The sequence below is a fragment of the Silene latifolia genome, chromosome X (assembly GCF_048544455.1).
Source record: "Silene latifolia isolate original U9 population chromosome X, ASM4854445v1, whole genome shotgun sequence".
Classification (NCBI taxonomy): Eukaryota; Viridiplantae; Streptophyta; class Magnoliopsida; order Caryophyllales; family Caryophyllaceae; genus Silene; species Silene latifolia.
Genome location: NC_133537.1, coordinates 335,073,645 through 335,092,712, shown reverse-complemented (window position 1 = coordinate 335,092,712; position 19,068 = coordinate 335,073,645). Strand labels below are relative to the sequence as shown.

The window sequence follows — 19,068 nt, the reverse complement described above, 5'->3', positions numbered from 1 at the left end:
ATCGACCACGGCTCGAATCTTCGACGGATCAACCATAACTCCATTCTCAGATATCACATGACCCAAGAAGGTAACTTCCTTTAACCAAAACTCGCACTTCGAGAACTTAGCATACCACTTCTGCTTACGCAGAATCTCCAAGATAACACGAAGGTGATTCTCGTGTTCAGCCTCATCTTTCGAGTAAATCAGTATGTCGTCTATGAACACCACGACACACTTATCCAAATACTCACTGAAAGTGCGGTTCATCTGATCCATAAAAACGGCAGGTGCATTCGTCAACCCAAACGGCATCACCACGAACTCATAATGGCCATACCTCGAACGAAAGGCAGTCTTAGGAATATCCTCATTCCTAATCGGAATCGATGGTAACGACCTCGGATCGATCTTCGAGAACACACTTGCACCACGGAGAGTGATCAAACAAATCCTCGATCCTCGGCAAAGGATACTTATTCTTGATAGTAACCTTATTCAGCTCACGGTAGTCAATGCACAACCGCATACTACCATCCTTCTTCTTGACGAACAAAACAGGAGCACCCCACGGCGAAGCACTCGGTCGGATAAAACCCTTATCGATCATCTCCTCAAGTTGCTTCTTGAGTTCCGTAACTCTTTGGTGCCATACGATATGGAGCTTTCGAAATGGGACCATTCCAGGTAGCAACTCAATCGAGAACTCTACATCTCGCTCAGGAGGAATACCAGGTAGATCCTCAGGAAAGACATCGGGAAACTCCCTAACAACAGGGATATCCTCTAACTTCGGCTCAACAGAAACACCATGGACACTGCACAGATAGATTTGATGACCCTTTCTACCCATGTTAACCATCTTCATAGCAGAAACCCACTTGACCGTAGGTGTAACCCTAACACCCTGATAAGAAACCCTCGAACCTGTAGGACTCTTAAGCACGATCTTCTGATCACGACACAGGAACCTAGCGTCATAGCGAGATAACCAATCCATACCCAAAATCACATCAAGCTCTCCGAGTTTGAATTGGACGAGATCGGCGGGGAAGGATCGCCCCTGCGATCTTCGCGGTACGTCCTTGAAAAGAACGGAGCAAGAAACAATCTCACCCGTAGGAAGGGATATAGAGGTATGAACGGATGAAGAAGAAGAGAGTCCAGCACGGACGGAAAAGGATTCGGATACGAAAGACATCGATGCACCCGTATCAAAAAGAACAAAAGCAGATAGAGAATGAACGAGAAAGGTACCGTAACCACGCCTCGGGATTAGCATCTGCAGCAGCGCGACTCATAACGAACACTCGTCCAGCCTTCGGAGCTTCAACCTTCGGCGTTTCCACCTTCGGTTTCTGGGGACAGTCAACCGCTTTGTGTCCCGGAGCTCTACACGTGTAACATGTGATAGGAGTACCAGGAGCACAACTCTTACCCGGGTGGTAAGCCTTCCCGCATCTGAAGCAAGACATACTCTCCCTAGCTTGATTCTGATCACGCGGGGTATAAGGACGAGCCTCATACTTCTGTTTCTTCTGGGAAGAACTGGGAGCAACATAAGGCCTCTTCAAGAACTTATTCTTCGCACTCTCCTCGGCCTCGGTAGCAAGGACAGAATCATAGATGCTAAGAGCACGATCGTAAGCCTGCTGGAAAGAAGTTGAAGGAATGCGGACATAGCGATCCAGGACCTTAGGAGCTAGATTCTTCTCATAGCGACGAGTCCTCGAAACCTCGTCCATAGCTACGTATAACGAAACGTGACGGCTTCACGAACTTGTTGGTGTACTCCTCAACGGTCATGGAACCTTCTTTGTAGACGAAGGAACTCCTGCTCCTTACGCCGCATCTCCTCGGGATAAAACCTCTTCTTGAGCTTGAGAAAAAGCCCAACCATATCCTGGTTGAACTTCCGGACAAACTCTAGCGAGAGCCCACCAGTTGTCGGCCTCGTCCTTCAGATAATAGGTGGCGATATCCACCTTCTGATCCTCAGGACATCCAGTAGCAAGGAACAACTTCTCGATCTCTCGAATCCAGGCCTCCAAAGCAGTAGGATCATTCGCACCATCGTACGTCGGAGGACGGTGACGAGCAAAGCGATCAAACAGAGTCTGCTGCGGATGGTTGTTATTGTTGTTGTTGTTGTTGAGGTGATTAGTGAAACCTTCGGCCATAGATGCCAAGGCAGCCTCAAGTCTCCTGATGCGATCAGCATCGGTCTCACCATTCGCGTTACGCACCATCTGCAAGAAAGAAATCTCGTTATAAGTGGTAGAACCTAGGTACCACTCCAAACAACTACTCATACACTTTACCAAGATAAGAAAACCAACCAATCTTATTGGTTTCTACCCCCATTTACTCTCACTCATTAACTAGGTCATTTATTTTAGTCATCAACTAAGCGAGAGTTGGGAGCGTGTTCGCTCTGATACCAACTGTAACAACCCGGATTATAAAACAAAGGAAAAACTTATATAACGTAAATATCAGAGTACGATACTGATAAAAGGGTCAAGGTGGCGGAAACACCTGACCAATCCGGTTCGCTACTAACTCCAAAACAAACTAATACATTATTCAAGGTTCTTAAAACATAAAGTAAGGTCCTAATTTATTATTAAGCTCGCTTCGCACATTCCCCAAGCAAGCATCAACCAAACAAAGAACGAATCGAACAACCGAAAGGGGGGTCGACAATCAGTCGGGAGTAACTAGATGCTCTCCCAGTCATGTTTACAACAATTGAATATAATCAACAATCATTAACAATTGAAATGCAAAATCAGTAAACATGCGAGATCATCTATACTCATGAAAACCCAACAAAGCTTACCATGTCTTATCAACCCTAGACGAATGCAATCATGCAAACCTAGACCATATGCAATCACTAGACCATGAATACTTACAAGACTAGTAATGACAAACGACCCACCAACAACCTAAGGCACAAAGCTAGCATTAAAGCATAGCAAACATGGTGACACACAATCCACAGCAACAGAAGGCACAAAGCTAGCAACAAAGCATAGCGAATAGAGCGAACGCCCGTTAGAGCGTATAACCATCGCCTCTAATCGATGGAGCGTATAACCCACCGCCTCCACCGGTACTATGTATAGCGTATAACCATTGCCTATATGTCTAAGACCTGGCCAGACTCTCGGTAAACCGAACGACACTCGGGGAACAGAGCGTATAACCACTGCCTCTGCTACCCCCCCGAACATAGACCCACAATCCCGCATCGACGGATGACGTTATTTCGTTCCGATAGTATATAACTGATACTACCGCCATCTATTCAAACTAGCAAACAAACCAATGCACAGTATAACTGACTGTACTGACATGCGTGAACAACATCACGACTCAACTCATAGGACAGTATAACTGACCACTCTACTTATCATATGAACAAGAGTAACCAAAGATATATGCAACACAAGGACACAACATGTTGAACACAATACAACATATGAAACAAGTATAAGCAACCAATGTTATAGTAACTTCAACTATAACTTTAAGATTAATAATTCAATGCTATAGTAACCCTAACCATGACATAAACTCTGGATGCGAGGTTATAGTAACCTCTACTATAACTTCAGTAAATATAACTCGGAAGTTATACTACCTCAACCATAACCTTGACACGAAATACAAAGTTATACTAGCAATAACCATAACCTTGAGCCATACATCTCAGGGTACGTTAGTTACAGCTATAACCTTGACTCGTACTTCAATGTTATAGTAGGTCCAGCCATAACTAGAGTAGCTACCCAAAGTTGTATTAACTTAAGCTATAACACTTGAATCATCATCAATGTTATACTAGCTTTAGCTATAACTTTGGAAAGAACCCTTGGCCGCCTATCATGCCGCCACTAGGGTTTATTCGTAAACCCTAATTACACTCATGACACCCATAATAAACATGTAAACAATATACGATATATAATTAATGCATCAAAACATATACGAACATGCGAAAACATAAGTAACATGATAACAAACAATCTAACACGTACCAATCATACAAGACAATCATTAAATCATATTAATTACATCAATTGGCATAAACACAATTAAAAGAAAACACCTAGTTACCTTATTAAGCAAATAACCCTAAAGATCGTCTTCAACGATGTAAACGTCTTCTCCAGGAGCAACTTCCACGCCTTTATGAATCATCACGTGCCAAAGATAACAAATCTAATAAATATACTAACTATATATATATAAACTATAAAAAACTATAGAACTATGCGAAAACGTAAAACTTACGAAGAAGATAGATAAATCCAAGAAGTAGGATCGATCTAAGCACGAAAGAACGATGAAGAACGAAGAAGAAAGAAAGACGGCACGAAACCCTAGGAGGGCGCGGCACGCACGAGGAGGAAGAGAGGAGGAGAGAAACTAGGTTTAGGGTTTTTGTGAGAATTATAAGAAAAGAAGAGCAAGGGTTTGGTTTCCCTTCATATTTATAGAGAAGCTCATGGGTTTATTCTAGGTTTAGGCCCAAAACTCACCCATATACACTAAACCACACGTGAGACCCAAGAGAGAAACGGGTCTTCACCGTTTTTCGAGCCCAACGAGCCCAAAAGACGACAAACGGATATTTTCCCGAAAATAAAATATAAAAATATGGGAAAATAAAATTAAAGAATTATATTATGGAAATTAGGGGTGTTACAATGTAAGGGACATTGTTTTTCCTTACTAATCTCTTATTTTGTTATGCATACACTAGATCTAAAGAACAAATATTAAGAAGTTAATTAGTTCACTATTAGAAGAGTCTAATAAGAGGTATATGAACCTAATGAAATTACTAGTGATATATGTGATTAAGATCTAAAATCATTGAATTGGTTAAAGTTTTGAGAGGGAGAGAAAGGAGAGAATTTTTTTAATTTGTGTTCAAGATGAAGGGTACGATTGGAAATTTGAGGTAAATTGTGCGGGATTTAGCAAAACTATGTGCAGGATTTAGGAAATACAAAAATTATAACCTGTAGACGGACATTATCCGTCTAAAGATGTAGACGAATAGTGACCCTCACAAAATGCAAGTGGGAGGGCAAGTGAAGGTATCCATTTTCCCACCCACTTGCATTTTCCACTCTCATTTTGTGAGAGGGACACTATCGGTCTACAACTTTAGACGGGACACTATCGGTCTACAACTTTAGACGGATAGTGTCCGTCTAAAGTGAGAACTTGTGTAAAATTAATACCTTTGAAATTTTCATATTTTATCCCATTATATACTCCCTCCAAGTTTTTTTTTATCTTCCCCTTTCAATAAAATACTCCTCATATATCAGAGAAAGGGGAAGATAAAAAAAAAAAAAAAAAAAAAAAAAAAAAAAAAAAAAAACTTGAAGGAGTATTAGGTTTTATAAAATAATTTGATCTCAAAACTGTGAGGAACTAGTATTGGTGCCGGCCTCCCGGCTACTCTACTTACCATTAAATTTTTTTTCATTAAATAAAATTATTTAAAGTTGCATAACCTATAAATTTATCATTAATATATTTTTCTATGACATATCCTTAAATTACGATAAAATAAATTTTGACACAAATTCACTACTTACTCTTATTAATGAAATAATAGTAATAACATTTCACTACTTGCCCGTAATCATTGTTACTTTCACTACTCCCGCCGTAATTATTGTTACTGTCACTACTGCCGCATTAATATTGATAATTTCACTACTCCCGCCGTAATAATTATTGTTACTTTCACTATTGCCGCATTAATATTGATTATTTCACTACTCCCGTTGTTGTTTCTACCACTTTCACTAATCTCGCTGATAATATTGTTACTTTTACTATTCAAATGAGTGATTATATATTTATATAAATATATTATATATATATATGCATTAAATCAAATCGAAAGAATTATGCAATATTATATATTATGGAATCTAACTTGAAATATTTATAACCTACTTATATTATATTTTTGTATGTTAAATTATTAACATCTCTATACATCTAATAAACTATAAAGTTTAATAAAATTTCATAGATTTTAAATTTAATATATAACTTTATGATGATAATAATTAATACCATAAGTGTGCATGTTTATACTAATTAATTATTTTATTTTAAGGAAATTGACCATCTTCTATAAATATTTAGGAAAATTACCAAGCATCTTTTTTCTTTTAGTCTCCTTGAAATTGACCATCTTAATTAATTATTTTCTTTTAAGGAAATTGATCATCTTAATTAATTATTTTATTTTAAGGAAATTGACCATGTTTTAGTCTCTTACAAATGTTTAGGAAAATTACCAAGTTTCTATATAATTTAATTTTAACCCAAACTATATAATATTTGTATTAAGATTCTTTAATTGGGTCCATCACACGGTGCGAGTAATTTAAAACTATATAGTATAATTAATTTGTATAACTTTCTTTAATTACATTGAAGTCCCTTGGTTTCTGGATTTAATATATAGTACTAGATTGGTGCCCGGCTTCGCCCGAGCTACCTCTACATACCATTAAATTTTTTTTTTCATTAAATAAAATTACGTAAAGTTGCATAACTCATAAATTTATCATTAATATATTTTTTACAATATATCCTAAAATTACGATGAAATAAATTTTGAGACAAATTCACTACTCCCGCTATTAATATTTTACTCTTATTAATGAAACAATAGTAATAACATTTCATTACTTGCCCGTAATCATTGTTACTTTCACTACTCCCGTCGTAATTACTGTTACTCTCACTATTGCCGCATTAATATTGATAATTTCACTACTCCTGCCGTAATTATTGTTACTTTCACTATTGCCGCATTAATATTGATTATTTCACTACTCCTGTTGTTGTTTCTACCACTCTCACTAATCCCGTTGATAATATTGTTATTTTTACTATTCAAATGAGTAATTACTATCATATAACTATATCTAATGTTACTACAATTCTTTTCTTTCTTGTGAAATTACTTTTACTACTTAGGCATGTAATTTTAAGAAGATTATATATTTATATAAATATATTACATATATGCATTAAATCAAATCGAAAGAATTATGCAATATTATATATTATGGAATCTAACTTGAATTATTTATAACCTATTTATTATAATTTTGTATGTTAAATAATTAACATCTCTATACATCTAATAAACTATAAAGTTTAATAAAATTGCATGGATTTTAAATTTAATATATAATTTTATGATGATAATAATTAATACTTTAAGTGTGCATGTTTATACTAATTAATTATTTTTATTTTAAGGAAATCGACCTCTTCTAGACTTCTATAAATATTTAGGAAAATTATCAGGCATCTTCTTTCTTTTAGTCTCCTTGAAATTGACCATCTTAATTAATTATTTTATTTTAAGGAAATTGACCATCTTAATTAATTATTTTATTTTCAGGGAATTGACCATGTTTAGAATAATTATCAAGCTTCTATATAATTTAAACCCAAACTATATATATTTGCATTGAATCCCTTAATCGGGTCCATCACACGGTGCTATTGATAAAAAACTATACAGTATAATTAATTTGTATAACTTTCTTTAATCACATTGAAGTCCCTTGATTTCTGGATTTAATATATAGGATTGATTTAAAACTTTCTTTAATCACATCGTCATGGTTTTGTTTAGAAATGGTGATCACATATGGTACAAACATTATACAAGCATTATAACGGGATGCTGAGTGTATTTAGAAGGGTTTTGGTTTTAAAGGGTGGGTTGCCATACCGAACAATCAAACCCGAGGTCTGTGGAGAGGCTCGTACCAAACAAGAGTAAGACCGATTCCTAGTCCATTTCCTCAAGTAGTGAAAGTCCTTGATACAAACAAGAGTAAGTACCATGGTATGGATGTCGTCAATCGCTATCCATCCTTAGGCCCAAATAAGAATTAGGACCGTTTAGACGGGACGATTGGTCGAATGGGTTGGGTTGGGCCTAGGAAGGCCGAATAAACGATCTAGGAAGACCGAGTTATGAAAACCGACAATTGTCTTGTACAAACTATTCCCTAACCTTGTTCAAGTTTCACCCTTTTGGCCACACGTAAGTGTATTATCCCCAATGAGTCGCCAAACGTGGGACGCGGGCCACGGGGCGAAAAGCGAAGCAAGCTTTTCACTCTTTAGTTTGTTTGCATTTGTGGAGTCGCCACCAATTTATTGTGGAAAATTGGAAACCGTTCGAATACCTCGTGTCATGTCAAGACACAAAGTAGTGACATGAACACTAAGCACTCGTTACCCTTAGCATTCTATGTCTAGAATGACTCTCGTGGATGCCAATGAACACGGATGTTCACAGAGATCTGGAGTAATGGGTGAGGTTACGTATTAGGAAGCTCTTTTGATCGAACACCTAATCCCGCCCGCCTCGATAGCGGCCTCTACTAATGATTAGGGAAATTGTCTATACTCGATATGTTGTCGATTATATGCGTGCAATGCAGCATTCATTAGATTAATCCTAGCATGTGAGAATTAATACTAAGTCGGTGAACACGTAATTTAACATGCAATAGGTCGAAGTAGAGATTTAGGATCGATTACATGTGAGAGCATACAAGCAATACAATAAAAGAAATACAATAATAATACAATAAAGGAAAATTACAATAATTACATCGGATTTAATGATTTATGTCGAAAATACATTTAAAACGGATGGTTTTAGAAAAGAAAGAATAAATAAACAAACGAATATATATTAGGGTGATAATACGAGTAATAGTTAATTAAACACGTAAGCTAATGACTAAGTCAAAGCAGAAACGGAATTTCAGGGGATGTAAATCAACAGAACAGAGCAGCAGAGTAAGCGTCCCTTGAAAAGGCGCAGCGATCAGCTGCGTTCTGTTCTGGGTTGAGTTCTAGCTGTGAAGCCGGAACCGCAACTCGTTAATGTTCATTGGTGAATTTAATGGTTGATCAATGGATAATTGACTCGGATGAAAGTGATTAACATATTAGTTACATGTGATTGAGGTCATAAAAACGATAAAACATGGGTGAAAACTAATTAGGATGAATTATTACAAGATTAATAAGGTTATTAATTACAAATCAACAAACTAAATAAATTAATTAGGTTAAACAGGTTATTAGTGATGAATTAATGATGGTGACGGATGAATAACGAATACAAGTTTATCAAAGATGAATTCCAGAGATTCAATATAGGTAAATCGAATCTCTAAAACCCGAATTGATTTTAATGACGAAAACCCGCAAATATGAATTATAAGGGATTTAAGTCGGGAATTTAAAAGATGAATTAATGAAGAATTATTAACATGTTAACATTATTATACTCGAAATTATTACGTCAATGAACAATGAACAATTGAAAACGAAACAAAACAATCGAATTACCAAAGGACGAAGGAAGAAGAAAGGAAGCAGGAACTGCTGCAGCCTCACGAAGAGGCGCAGCAGGTACTGCGTCCCTTCGAAGAGGCGCAGTAGTTGCTGCGTCCTTTCTCGACGGTTGTCTTCTGATAATCCGTAAAAAGGGTTTAAAACAAGGTTTTATAAATCGGTTTTAAAAATATTTTCGACATAAATCTTACATTAATGATTACAAAAATAAAGAACAATAATTAAAAGAAGGATTTACACCCTCAGACTTACATGTTTGACGAAACGAGATGAACTAAATTAACGTTTAGTGATGCTCGACTCGAATGTACGACGAAAGTGCCCTCGAGGAGGAAAACGAATAAGATTGATTAATGTTGATTGATGTGGAGTTGGTCAAATTGGTCGGTCATGCAAAACGAGGTGGTACTCGAGAAGGATCCGAGCTTACGTGGTCGAAAGTTCAAGCACGTAGACGCCAAAAAGTAAGAACGTGGTCTAGAATGCAAAGGGAGAAGAGAAGGGCGGACACTCGCGTGAGAAATATGTGAGACCGAAGGTCTCTATATTTATACTAATCACACGGAGGAAGTAGGGTTTTCGGAGAAACTTTGGAAGTGAATCTCGAAAAGATACAGAAAATACGCAGAAAGGGACTGAGGAAGAGGCGCAGCAGGCACTGCGTCCCTTGGAAGAGGCGCAGACCGCCGCGTCTATTCCTCGATGGTTTCCTCTGCGGAAGAAAGATTTCCGCGTTTCTATTATGGAATAGCGGATTAATCTCGTTTCCTTAATATTTTGTGTGAATATTACAGGAGATATTTTACTAAAGATCAAAAGATTGGAAAATATGGAATAGAAATATCCGGAACATTCTGACTCGGTTTTAGAAAATGAAGACGGTTTTTTGACCCGGACTCCAAATGTACTCTAATTACTGCCAAAACGACCATATCGGCACGTAGATGACAATTAAGAGGTAGATACAAGTGTTTGAGCGATCACTTGACGATAAACTTATGAACTGTCACAAATCGTTCCGTATACCAAACATGCGGCCCAATCATCACTGGGTGGTTTGCGAGAGGTGCAGAAATGAGGTATCAACAACCCGACCCAACCCGACCCGATAACCGATAACATCCTTATTTTTTCCAACCCGAACTCGACCTGAACCGACCCGACCCGTGACCCGATATTGACCTAACCCGATAGATGACCCGATAATGAATTAGCTTAATAATTGTGTAAATAAGACCAAATAGACATTAGTCTTAATTATTTTCACTTAAAATTACAATTAATACACCTACATGTTGTTTAAACATAAAATTACCCATCTAAAACTAAATATACAAGAGAAAATATACGCTTAAAATCCGACCCGATACTGACCCGACCCGACTTGCCACCCGTTGATGACCCGACCCGAAGATGACCCGACATGAACTGTAACCGACCCGACCCGTTGCTAACCCGACACAACCCGAACCCGATGTAACCTATTAACTCTCAAACGAGAAGGGTAGATTATAGCGGTCGTTAAAACTTGGGTGAAACTTCAAAGGGTCTCAGGTTCGTTCAATTCTCACTAAAAGCAATCTTATGGCCTAGAGCTATGGGCAGGGGGTGTTAATGAGAGGAGATAGCTCGTGAACTACTTGAGATCGGCTCGGTCAAAGCTCGGCTTATGCTCACTCGGCTCGAGAGCTTAACGAGTCAAGCCGAGAAAAGGCTTGCTCGACTTGAAAAACTCGCGAGCGGCTGGAACTTCTGTGTGATTACATAAGCTATTGCTCATATTTTATAAAAATATTTTATCATGATTATATTTTTGTATCACATATATCAAATGTCTCGCTGATTTGTCAAATATTTTTACATAACCTTCGAGCCTTGTTATTGAAAACATCGAAAAAAATAAAAAAATAAACAATTTTATATAGGTTCGATTTGGCTCGAGTTTGGCTTGAGCCCGCGTTAAATCTTGCAAACTTTATTATAACGAGCACATTTTTTTCAAGTTCGGATAAGCATATTTTTACATAAGATTGTTGAAAAATCTTATGGCCTAGGGCTGTTTTCTAGACTTTTAGCTCGTCACCCTAAGGCTCCGTTTGACAAGGCATTTCAGGTATCTGATTTGGTCAAAGTAGCTTATTTGACCAAAATTTCAGGTACCTTAATTTTTTGTAATCGTTTGGAAAAAGCTTATTTAACCAAATAAGCTACCTGAAATGAAATGCTACCTAGAGTAGCATTTGAGATTTCAGGTACCTGATTTGGTTTGATTTTCCGTTTTACCCTTTAAATCTATCTTTGTTAAATAATTATCATATCCTTTTACGGCATTTCATCATAATCAGTTACCTTTTCAGTTAGTTTGCCAAACATCTTTTTATATAAACAGTTACCTTATCAGTTCCTAATTTTCAGCTAGCTTATCAGTTACCTTTTAACGTTTCAGGTAGTTTTTCAGTTTTCAGCTATCTTTTTAGGTTTCAACTACCTTTTCAATTAGTTTTACCAAACAGAGCCTAAGAGTTCGCTATAAAAATGTTGAAAAATAATATATAGTTAAAAAACTGTCATACACAAGATCTCCATTTATTATGGAAATTTTCTAATCGTCCTGGGTGATCAAGGAACTCAAAAGCATATATATGCTAAAAATCTATTCCCCTACACATCTCACTCTCGTATGAGAGACGGTTTTATGGGAGACTTACTCAAACCCTGAAATAACCCTACGAACCAAACTCAATTAATTTTATCACTCAGAAAAATGACAAAGAGGCGACGGAACTACAAAGGTAAACAACGACGGCGGCGATATCAGCCGTTAATTCAATCAACAATTAATCGGCTGCCGTACCTTCCCGAAAATATCATCGAAGAAATATTACGTAAGTTACCCTGTAAGGCCATGGCACGTTCCAAATCAGTTTGCAAGACATGGTATTTCATTATATGGTCTCCCAAATTCATGGATTATTATCATAAAAATATTCGTCAAATCGAAGGTAACCTTTTAATCTTGTTCAAAAACATACGCAGTTATGAATATGGTAATGGAATTAATCAATTTAATTTCTACACCTTAAGTCCTAGTAATGGTACTATAGTCAATACTGACCCGTTGGAATATTATATGCGACAGCAATACTATATGCGAAAGCAGCAACCAAAACGTTATGAAATAGAGTGTGCAATACTTTTGGGATCTTGTAACGGTTTGGTAGCGATATTGTATAATAAGAAGTTGATATTGTGGAACCCTTTAACTAAAGATCAGTCATTTATTCGAGTTAAAAAAAATGCGGTACTTGACTTTGAAAGTAATTTTTCCCATCGCTTTTTATTTGGGTTGTGTTACGATAGTAGTAAGGATGAGTATGTTGCTGTGATTGGGTTCGAGTATCAAAGCCCCCCTGTTACACCAACGAATTTTGACGCTGACATAGGTTATGGAGGTAACGGATGCTTGGACGTTTACTTTTACAATTTCAAGTACCGTACTGAAAGACTAGATTTTATCCGAACTGAATTCCGGTTATTGGATAGGAAATTATACGTTGGTGATATAGGTAAGGTTATTCGCGGTTTACCTCATTGGGTTATCCAATACTACGATTTTATAGATCCGATTGTGAAAAAGGATATTTTCTACTTTGATTTGAATGAAGAGAAGTTTAAGAAATTGGCAAGCCCGGATGGGAGTGGTGATAAAACAATGCTCGGTTTAGCGTCGTTAGACGGAGAAAATCAACTTGGTTGTGTTCTACATGATATCGCTTGTGAAAATTTAGAGGTTTGGGTGATGAAAGAATACGGAAATTCAGAATCGTGGAGTAATGTCTTCACGTTTCCACGCATTAATATGGTTGATTATTGTAGATCGATAAATTATATGAATGTCCTTGGATTTATGCCGAGTGGGGATTTAATTGTTTATTTGGATGATAAAGAGTTATGGGTTTACGATATCCACAAAGGCAAGCCTATGGAAATGAAGTCGCGGTACATAAGTTATGATTTCGTAATTGTATGTGAGCCTAAGTTAATTTCAACACCAGAACCTGTTGCTGAAATTGGTAATGAGACAGAAGATGAAGATGAAGACGAAGACATATACGAATACAAGGACCATGTTGACGAGACTTACTATAGTCTGTATGTAAATGAGGTCTTATATGACATTTATGTAAATGAGGTCCTATATGACATTTATGTAAACGAGGTTTATGCCAAGTGGAGTCGCTTAAGGTCTAGGGTCGGAAAAAAAACACTGCAATATCTGTATGCCTGATGTATGTATGTTTGGTCTCATTTTCCTCGAAATAAATGTCGTTTGTTCTACAATATCCGATCATAGTTGGTTCCGTCTTATTAAATACTCGTATTGTTATAGCATGTCTGAGAGGCAACAAACAATTTTGTTGAAATAGCTCCGTTGTATTAATCTTTATTTGTTTCGGGTTGTCATCCAAGAACCCGAATAATTGTTTGAGACAGTCTCCTTGTTGGCTCAGCAGGCATCTGTTAGTTCGGATGCAGTCGGACTGTATGTTTTATTTAACCGGATTCACTCTGATCCTTCATCCTTATCAAATTACAAATCAGTTTATTCGTATTACGTATCCAAATTACGTTTATTCGTGTTTATTTATTCACAGCAAATTATTCACTGCATATTTGTATACAGGTTTGTGGGATGACACGGAAATAAGCACTATTTTTTTTTTGTTTGAGACCGTCTTAACTCTTAACTCGCCTTAACTTAAGCGGCTCTCACAATCGTCTTAACTTAAGATTGTGAAAGCCGTCTTAAGTTAAGACGGTCTTAAACAAGAATCACTGGAAAATAAGTATTCATCCATGTGAAATTGTGAATAGATCTCACCTACTTCATATTATCACAACTTTTGCTCTTTGTTCATCCATGTAGTGTTTTTATTGATATGACATTTTGCATACAAAAATTATAGGAAGTTGATATTGTCTGCGAAAACGACCAGAACATAATGACACGGAGTCTCTGATACTTTTCGGGTCTTGTAATGGTTTGGTTGGTTTGGTTGCGATATTGTGTAATAGGAAGTTGATATTGTGAAATCCTTTAACTAAAGAACACTCATTTATTCGAGTCAGAATAAATGCAGTACTTAAGGTCACGGTAGTCTTGTCATTAAATTTAGTCCGTATTTTTGTTTTAATCTTGTTTTTATTTTTATTGTTTTTTTATATAAAAATAGACTGTCTCACTTGTAAGACAGTTTAGAAGTTTTTTTATCATCAAATGGAGCAAAGTTGATATAAAGGGATAATCATCGATAAAAGAGCAATGAAGATGAAGATATTAATAACAAGAAGTAGAAGGGGGAATACGAACCATGTGATTTTATTGAGCTTACGTTTCTCAGTTGATCGACTAATATCATCGTTACTTATCTCGTTTTGGACATCGATTTCCAGAAATTTCAGCATCATAATCGCTCGATTCACGGTGATCAACACTCTTGACAACTTCCATTGTATAGTAATCCTAATTTCAAGAAATCCCCAATTTGATCAGTTTATCCTTTCTTTTTTGTGTGGGAGATCGGGGGAAATTGTTGGTCTGATCTATACAAGGGCAATAGACCTATTAAATCTCAAACGGGAAGGGTTGATTATAGCGGTTAAAACTTGGGTGAAACTTCAAAGGGTGTCACGTTCGTTCAAGTCTCACCAAAAGCAATCATCTTATGGCCTAGAGCTATGGGTAAGGGTGTTAATGAGACGAGACAGCTCGCGAGCTACTCGAGATCGGCTTAGGCTCACCTGGCTCGAGAGCTTAACGAGTCAAGCCGAGCAAAGACTGGCTCTACTCAAAAAACTCGCGAGCGGCTCAAACTTGTGTGATTACATAAGATATTGCTCATATTTTGTAAAAATATTTTATCGTGATTATCTTTTTGTATCACATATATTAAATGTCTCGCTGATATCTCTATAATTTATTTTCTATTTGATATACTAATTAGTATATGTAAATGACCATATTAAAACATCTTTGAGCTTTTGGTACAAAATCAATTTGAAAATCAATTTGAGGTTCATTTTTGTTAACATGGTGGGCTCATTTCATAGTCAATATTAGTCCTGTATGCGTTAGTAGATATAAATTTGATGATAATTGTGGGCCATTTGATTAGTGGGTTAATGGATTTTGGTAAAATTGTGTTTGGTATGAGGCGAGTATTTAGGCGGGAAATTAAAAAAGATATTTATGGTTTGTATTTTATTATTTATAAGGGTTTGCTTGGATTGAGGGTGAAAAGAGGGGATTGAATATGCGAGTAATAGGTAAGGTGCATTTTTCATGTTTGGCATGAGAGTAATTATTTACCTCTTGAATTTATTACCCTCATAGAAAGGTAATAAATTACCGACCCTCCGGGTAATGATTAAGGGAGTAAAATATCTACTTAGTAATCATTACCCTTATGCCAAACCTATCATCAATGAACTCATTACCCAGGTAATTAACTTCCCCGGTAATTATCACCCAATTAAAATTTACCCCCGAATTATTTCATGGATTCCAGGCAAGGCCTACAAATAAGAAATTGGTCACTTTTATCAATGCAAGTAGAATGTAGCCCGGTAAAAGTGACAAATTTATAAGAAATAGTGAACTCTCTAATGCATACCCTTTAATCCTTTGTTAATGTTTAAACAATGTCCACCACTCATAATCAAATTTCATTCGTATAAATTGCATTAACTAATAAATTTTTTTGAAGGAGATCGTAGATAGTCTCTAAATAAGTTATTGATATAACATTGTACTCATTTATTCGTTTTCATGAGCATTATATAATTATATTGTTAAGCATGACTTGAAACGACTCTTTAACTTTGTATATATTATCATTTTATTTTTAACCATGTATTCACCTGTTTATCAGACGTGGTACTGTTTTTTATTATAATTATAAAATAAGCTCATAATAAATTTATTGTGAGACCTTCGCTAAAGACATTTACCCAATGCTTCTCAAATCCAATTTGTTAGTTGTTAGATTATTCAATTTACTCGTGCAAGAAAAGGAGAGATGCTATAATAACATGATAATTATCGTAGGTCGTCAACAAAACATTAAGTTCATAGTAAAAAAAATTAATCAAGGAAATACTATGGCAATTGTTATTGTTTTATTAATTAGTATAGATAGTTAGATTGAAAGTTATGAACACTTTAATATGACTGACCACTTTAACAAATAGCTATTTACCGGTTTAAAAATGTTAAAGGAATGATTTTGAGACCAATGATTATCTAAATTGCATGATTAAACAATATTGTCTAATCGAGTAAAAACATGATGCTTGAAAATTTTAAATTCATGCCAAACAATTGTATATGCTATATAGGATATAAAATTTATTTTAAAAACAACCACAAAAGTATAAAACTAATTATGATATTATGGATACCTTAGAATATAGAGAAGCTAGTAAAAATAACAATAAAATATGATGGTATAAATCTTATACTAACAACATAAAAGAAGTTTTATATATTGGTCTATTTAATTAGTGGGCCTATTTTTAAGGAATCCTAAAATCTATGTGAAATGTGAAAGTGGGGTTTTGGAGGGAAAAAAAATATGTTGTGGTTGTTGTTTTATTACTTTACTAGTTTAAAACCCGTGCAAAGTTGCACAGGTATATATAAAACATTTTTTAAATTGTGGTCACAAGTTATTTTTAATAAAATTTGTATAATAAATGGTTCTCTCTCTATTCAATATTTGTTGTCATTTTTTCTCCAAAATTTATTTCAAATTAGTAGTTAATTGTATTGTATTGTAATAGCCAAAGAGTATCGGCTTAGTTTAATTGAAGTATTACCTTCTCCATCTTAATCATTTGTCTGTCTTTAATTAAAATACCTGTATTAAGAATAAAAATGGCAAACAAAAAATCGAGACAAAGGAAGTATTAGAGGACGTACTCTTTACGATAACGTCAATTGTATCATCTCTTCAGTATCTTAGTCAATCATGGTTTAGAAGCATATAAACGGCCAAAGAGTATTGACTTAGTTTAATTGAACCACTTGATTGAGTAAAGAAATCAAACCATTTTATTCTCTGTGTTTGTTATTACGAAAGTCTCTGTTAAGTTAGATGTATCTTTTGCAAAATTTTATTTCTAAAAATCTTATTTTCAAGAGGAGCTTAAAGAATACGAAAATAAGGAAATGACAAAATTGCGACTCGTTGATAATTTTGATATACCTTACCTTTGTTGCTTATTTTTTTTTACTAACTCATTATTCTTTTAATTGATGATGAAATGAACATATATTATTTTAAGTAATAGAGTTATGAAGTGTCGTAGTTACGTATGGCCGAGCCCATGGCCCATAATAAGTTGTATTGAGTCGGAACCCTAATATGTCATGTACTATATATTGATATCTCGTATAATGGAAGAGGCAAGCTATGATTTACCTATCTTAACATGGTATCAGTGTCTTCCAAAATTACAAAATTAAAATCATAAAAACCCTAACCCTAGCCGTCATGACTAACGGCGAAGGTAGCACGAAAATTGATGCCTCTTCTCCATACTATCTCGGTTCTCAAGATCGTCCAGGCGATTCTATTACTTCGACTCGTCTCACACTTACCAACTTCGATGACTGGGCGCACGATGTGAGTGTTGCTCTCAAGTCTCGACGGAAATTTGTGTTTGTTAATGGCACAATAACCGAACCCAAGCCTCCATGTACGACGGATGATTGGGAAACTATTCATTCCATGCTTGTGTCGTGGTTGTCTCACACGATTTCTCCGGAAGTGCGTGCCCTACTTCCGAAATACAAAAACGCTAAACGATTATGGGACGATCTCCATGATCGTTTTGGGGTCGTTGATGGCTCGCGAATTCAGCAAATCAAATCTGCCCTCCGTGACTGCCGTCAGACCGAGGATATGACGGTGGTCGTCTACTATGGTAAGCTTTGTCCACTTTGGGACGATTTAGATTCCCATGAACCTATTATTTCGTGTACTTGTTGTGATAACTGCACTAGTGGGACGCAATACGCGGCTCGTCGCGATTCTGATCGATTGCATCAATTTTTACTTGGTCTTTTGCCAAGTCCGTATTCCTCTCTTCGTTCTGTCATTTTGGCTCAGGTACCCTTACCCTCTGTTGCTCGCGCCTTCAATATGATCTCACAAGAAGAACGTGTCCGCGGCATTGATCGAGCCAATGACACGGCCGGAAGTCTCCACATTCAATGTTAAAGCAAGGTTCGACTCTCGTCAGCCGCCTAAAGAACCATCCCAAATGACGCGATCGGCGACAACAATTGCGGTGCAGCAATTGTAATCGCAAGGGACATGATCGAAGTATGTGTTTCGACTTATTGGACGAAATACCTGAATGGTGGTATGAATTGAAAGGCATAAAACCCCCTGGCTCTCGTGGTGGTAAAAACAACCGTGGACGTGGACGTGGAGGCATCAATTCCTCTCGTTCGCGTGATGAGGGTAGTCATAAAGGTGATGTCGCAGGTGCGTCGACATCGAGTACGGTGAATGCTACACCTACGGCTGCTGGTGAGTCTTCACAAACTGCTTCCGCTTCTCTAGTGACCGT

At 36.4% G+C, this 19,068-nt stretch overlaps 2 protein-coding genes across 2 annotated transcripts; both read left to right on the top strand.

Moving 5' to 3' along the window:
• The first annotated feature begins 12,334 nt into the window (after window positions 1–12,334).
• Window positions 12,335–13,717, top strand: LOC141620928 (F-box protein CPR1-like). The gene has a single exon (XM_074437672.1). It carries the CDS (start codon window positions 12,335–12,337, stop codon window positions 13,715–13,717), a length of 1,383 nt encoding a protein of 460 aa, XP_074293773.1.
• A 4,267-nt stretch (window positions 13,718–17,984) lies between these two features.
• Window positions 17,985–18,713, top strand: LOC141620927 (uncharacterized). The gene has a single exon (XM_074437671.1). It carries the CDS (start codon window positions 17,985–17,987, stop codon window positions 18,711–18,713), a length of 729 nt encoding a protein of 242 aa, XP_074293772.1.
• The last annotated feature ends 355 nt before the right edge of the window (window positions 18,714–19,068 follow it).

Bases quoted from the DNA above. Each gene is read 5' to 3' on its own strand.
- LOC141620927 (XM_074437671.1), top strand. From the start codon at position 17,985: ATGACTAACGGCGAAGGTAGCACGAAAATTGATGCCTCTTCTCCATAC.
- LOC141620928 (XM_074437672.1), top strand. From the start codon at position 12,335: ATGGCACGTTCCAAATCAGTTTGCAAGACATGGTATTTCATTATATGG.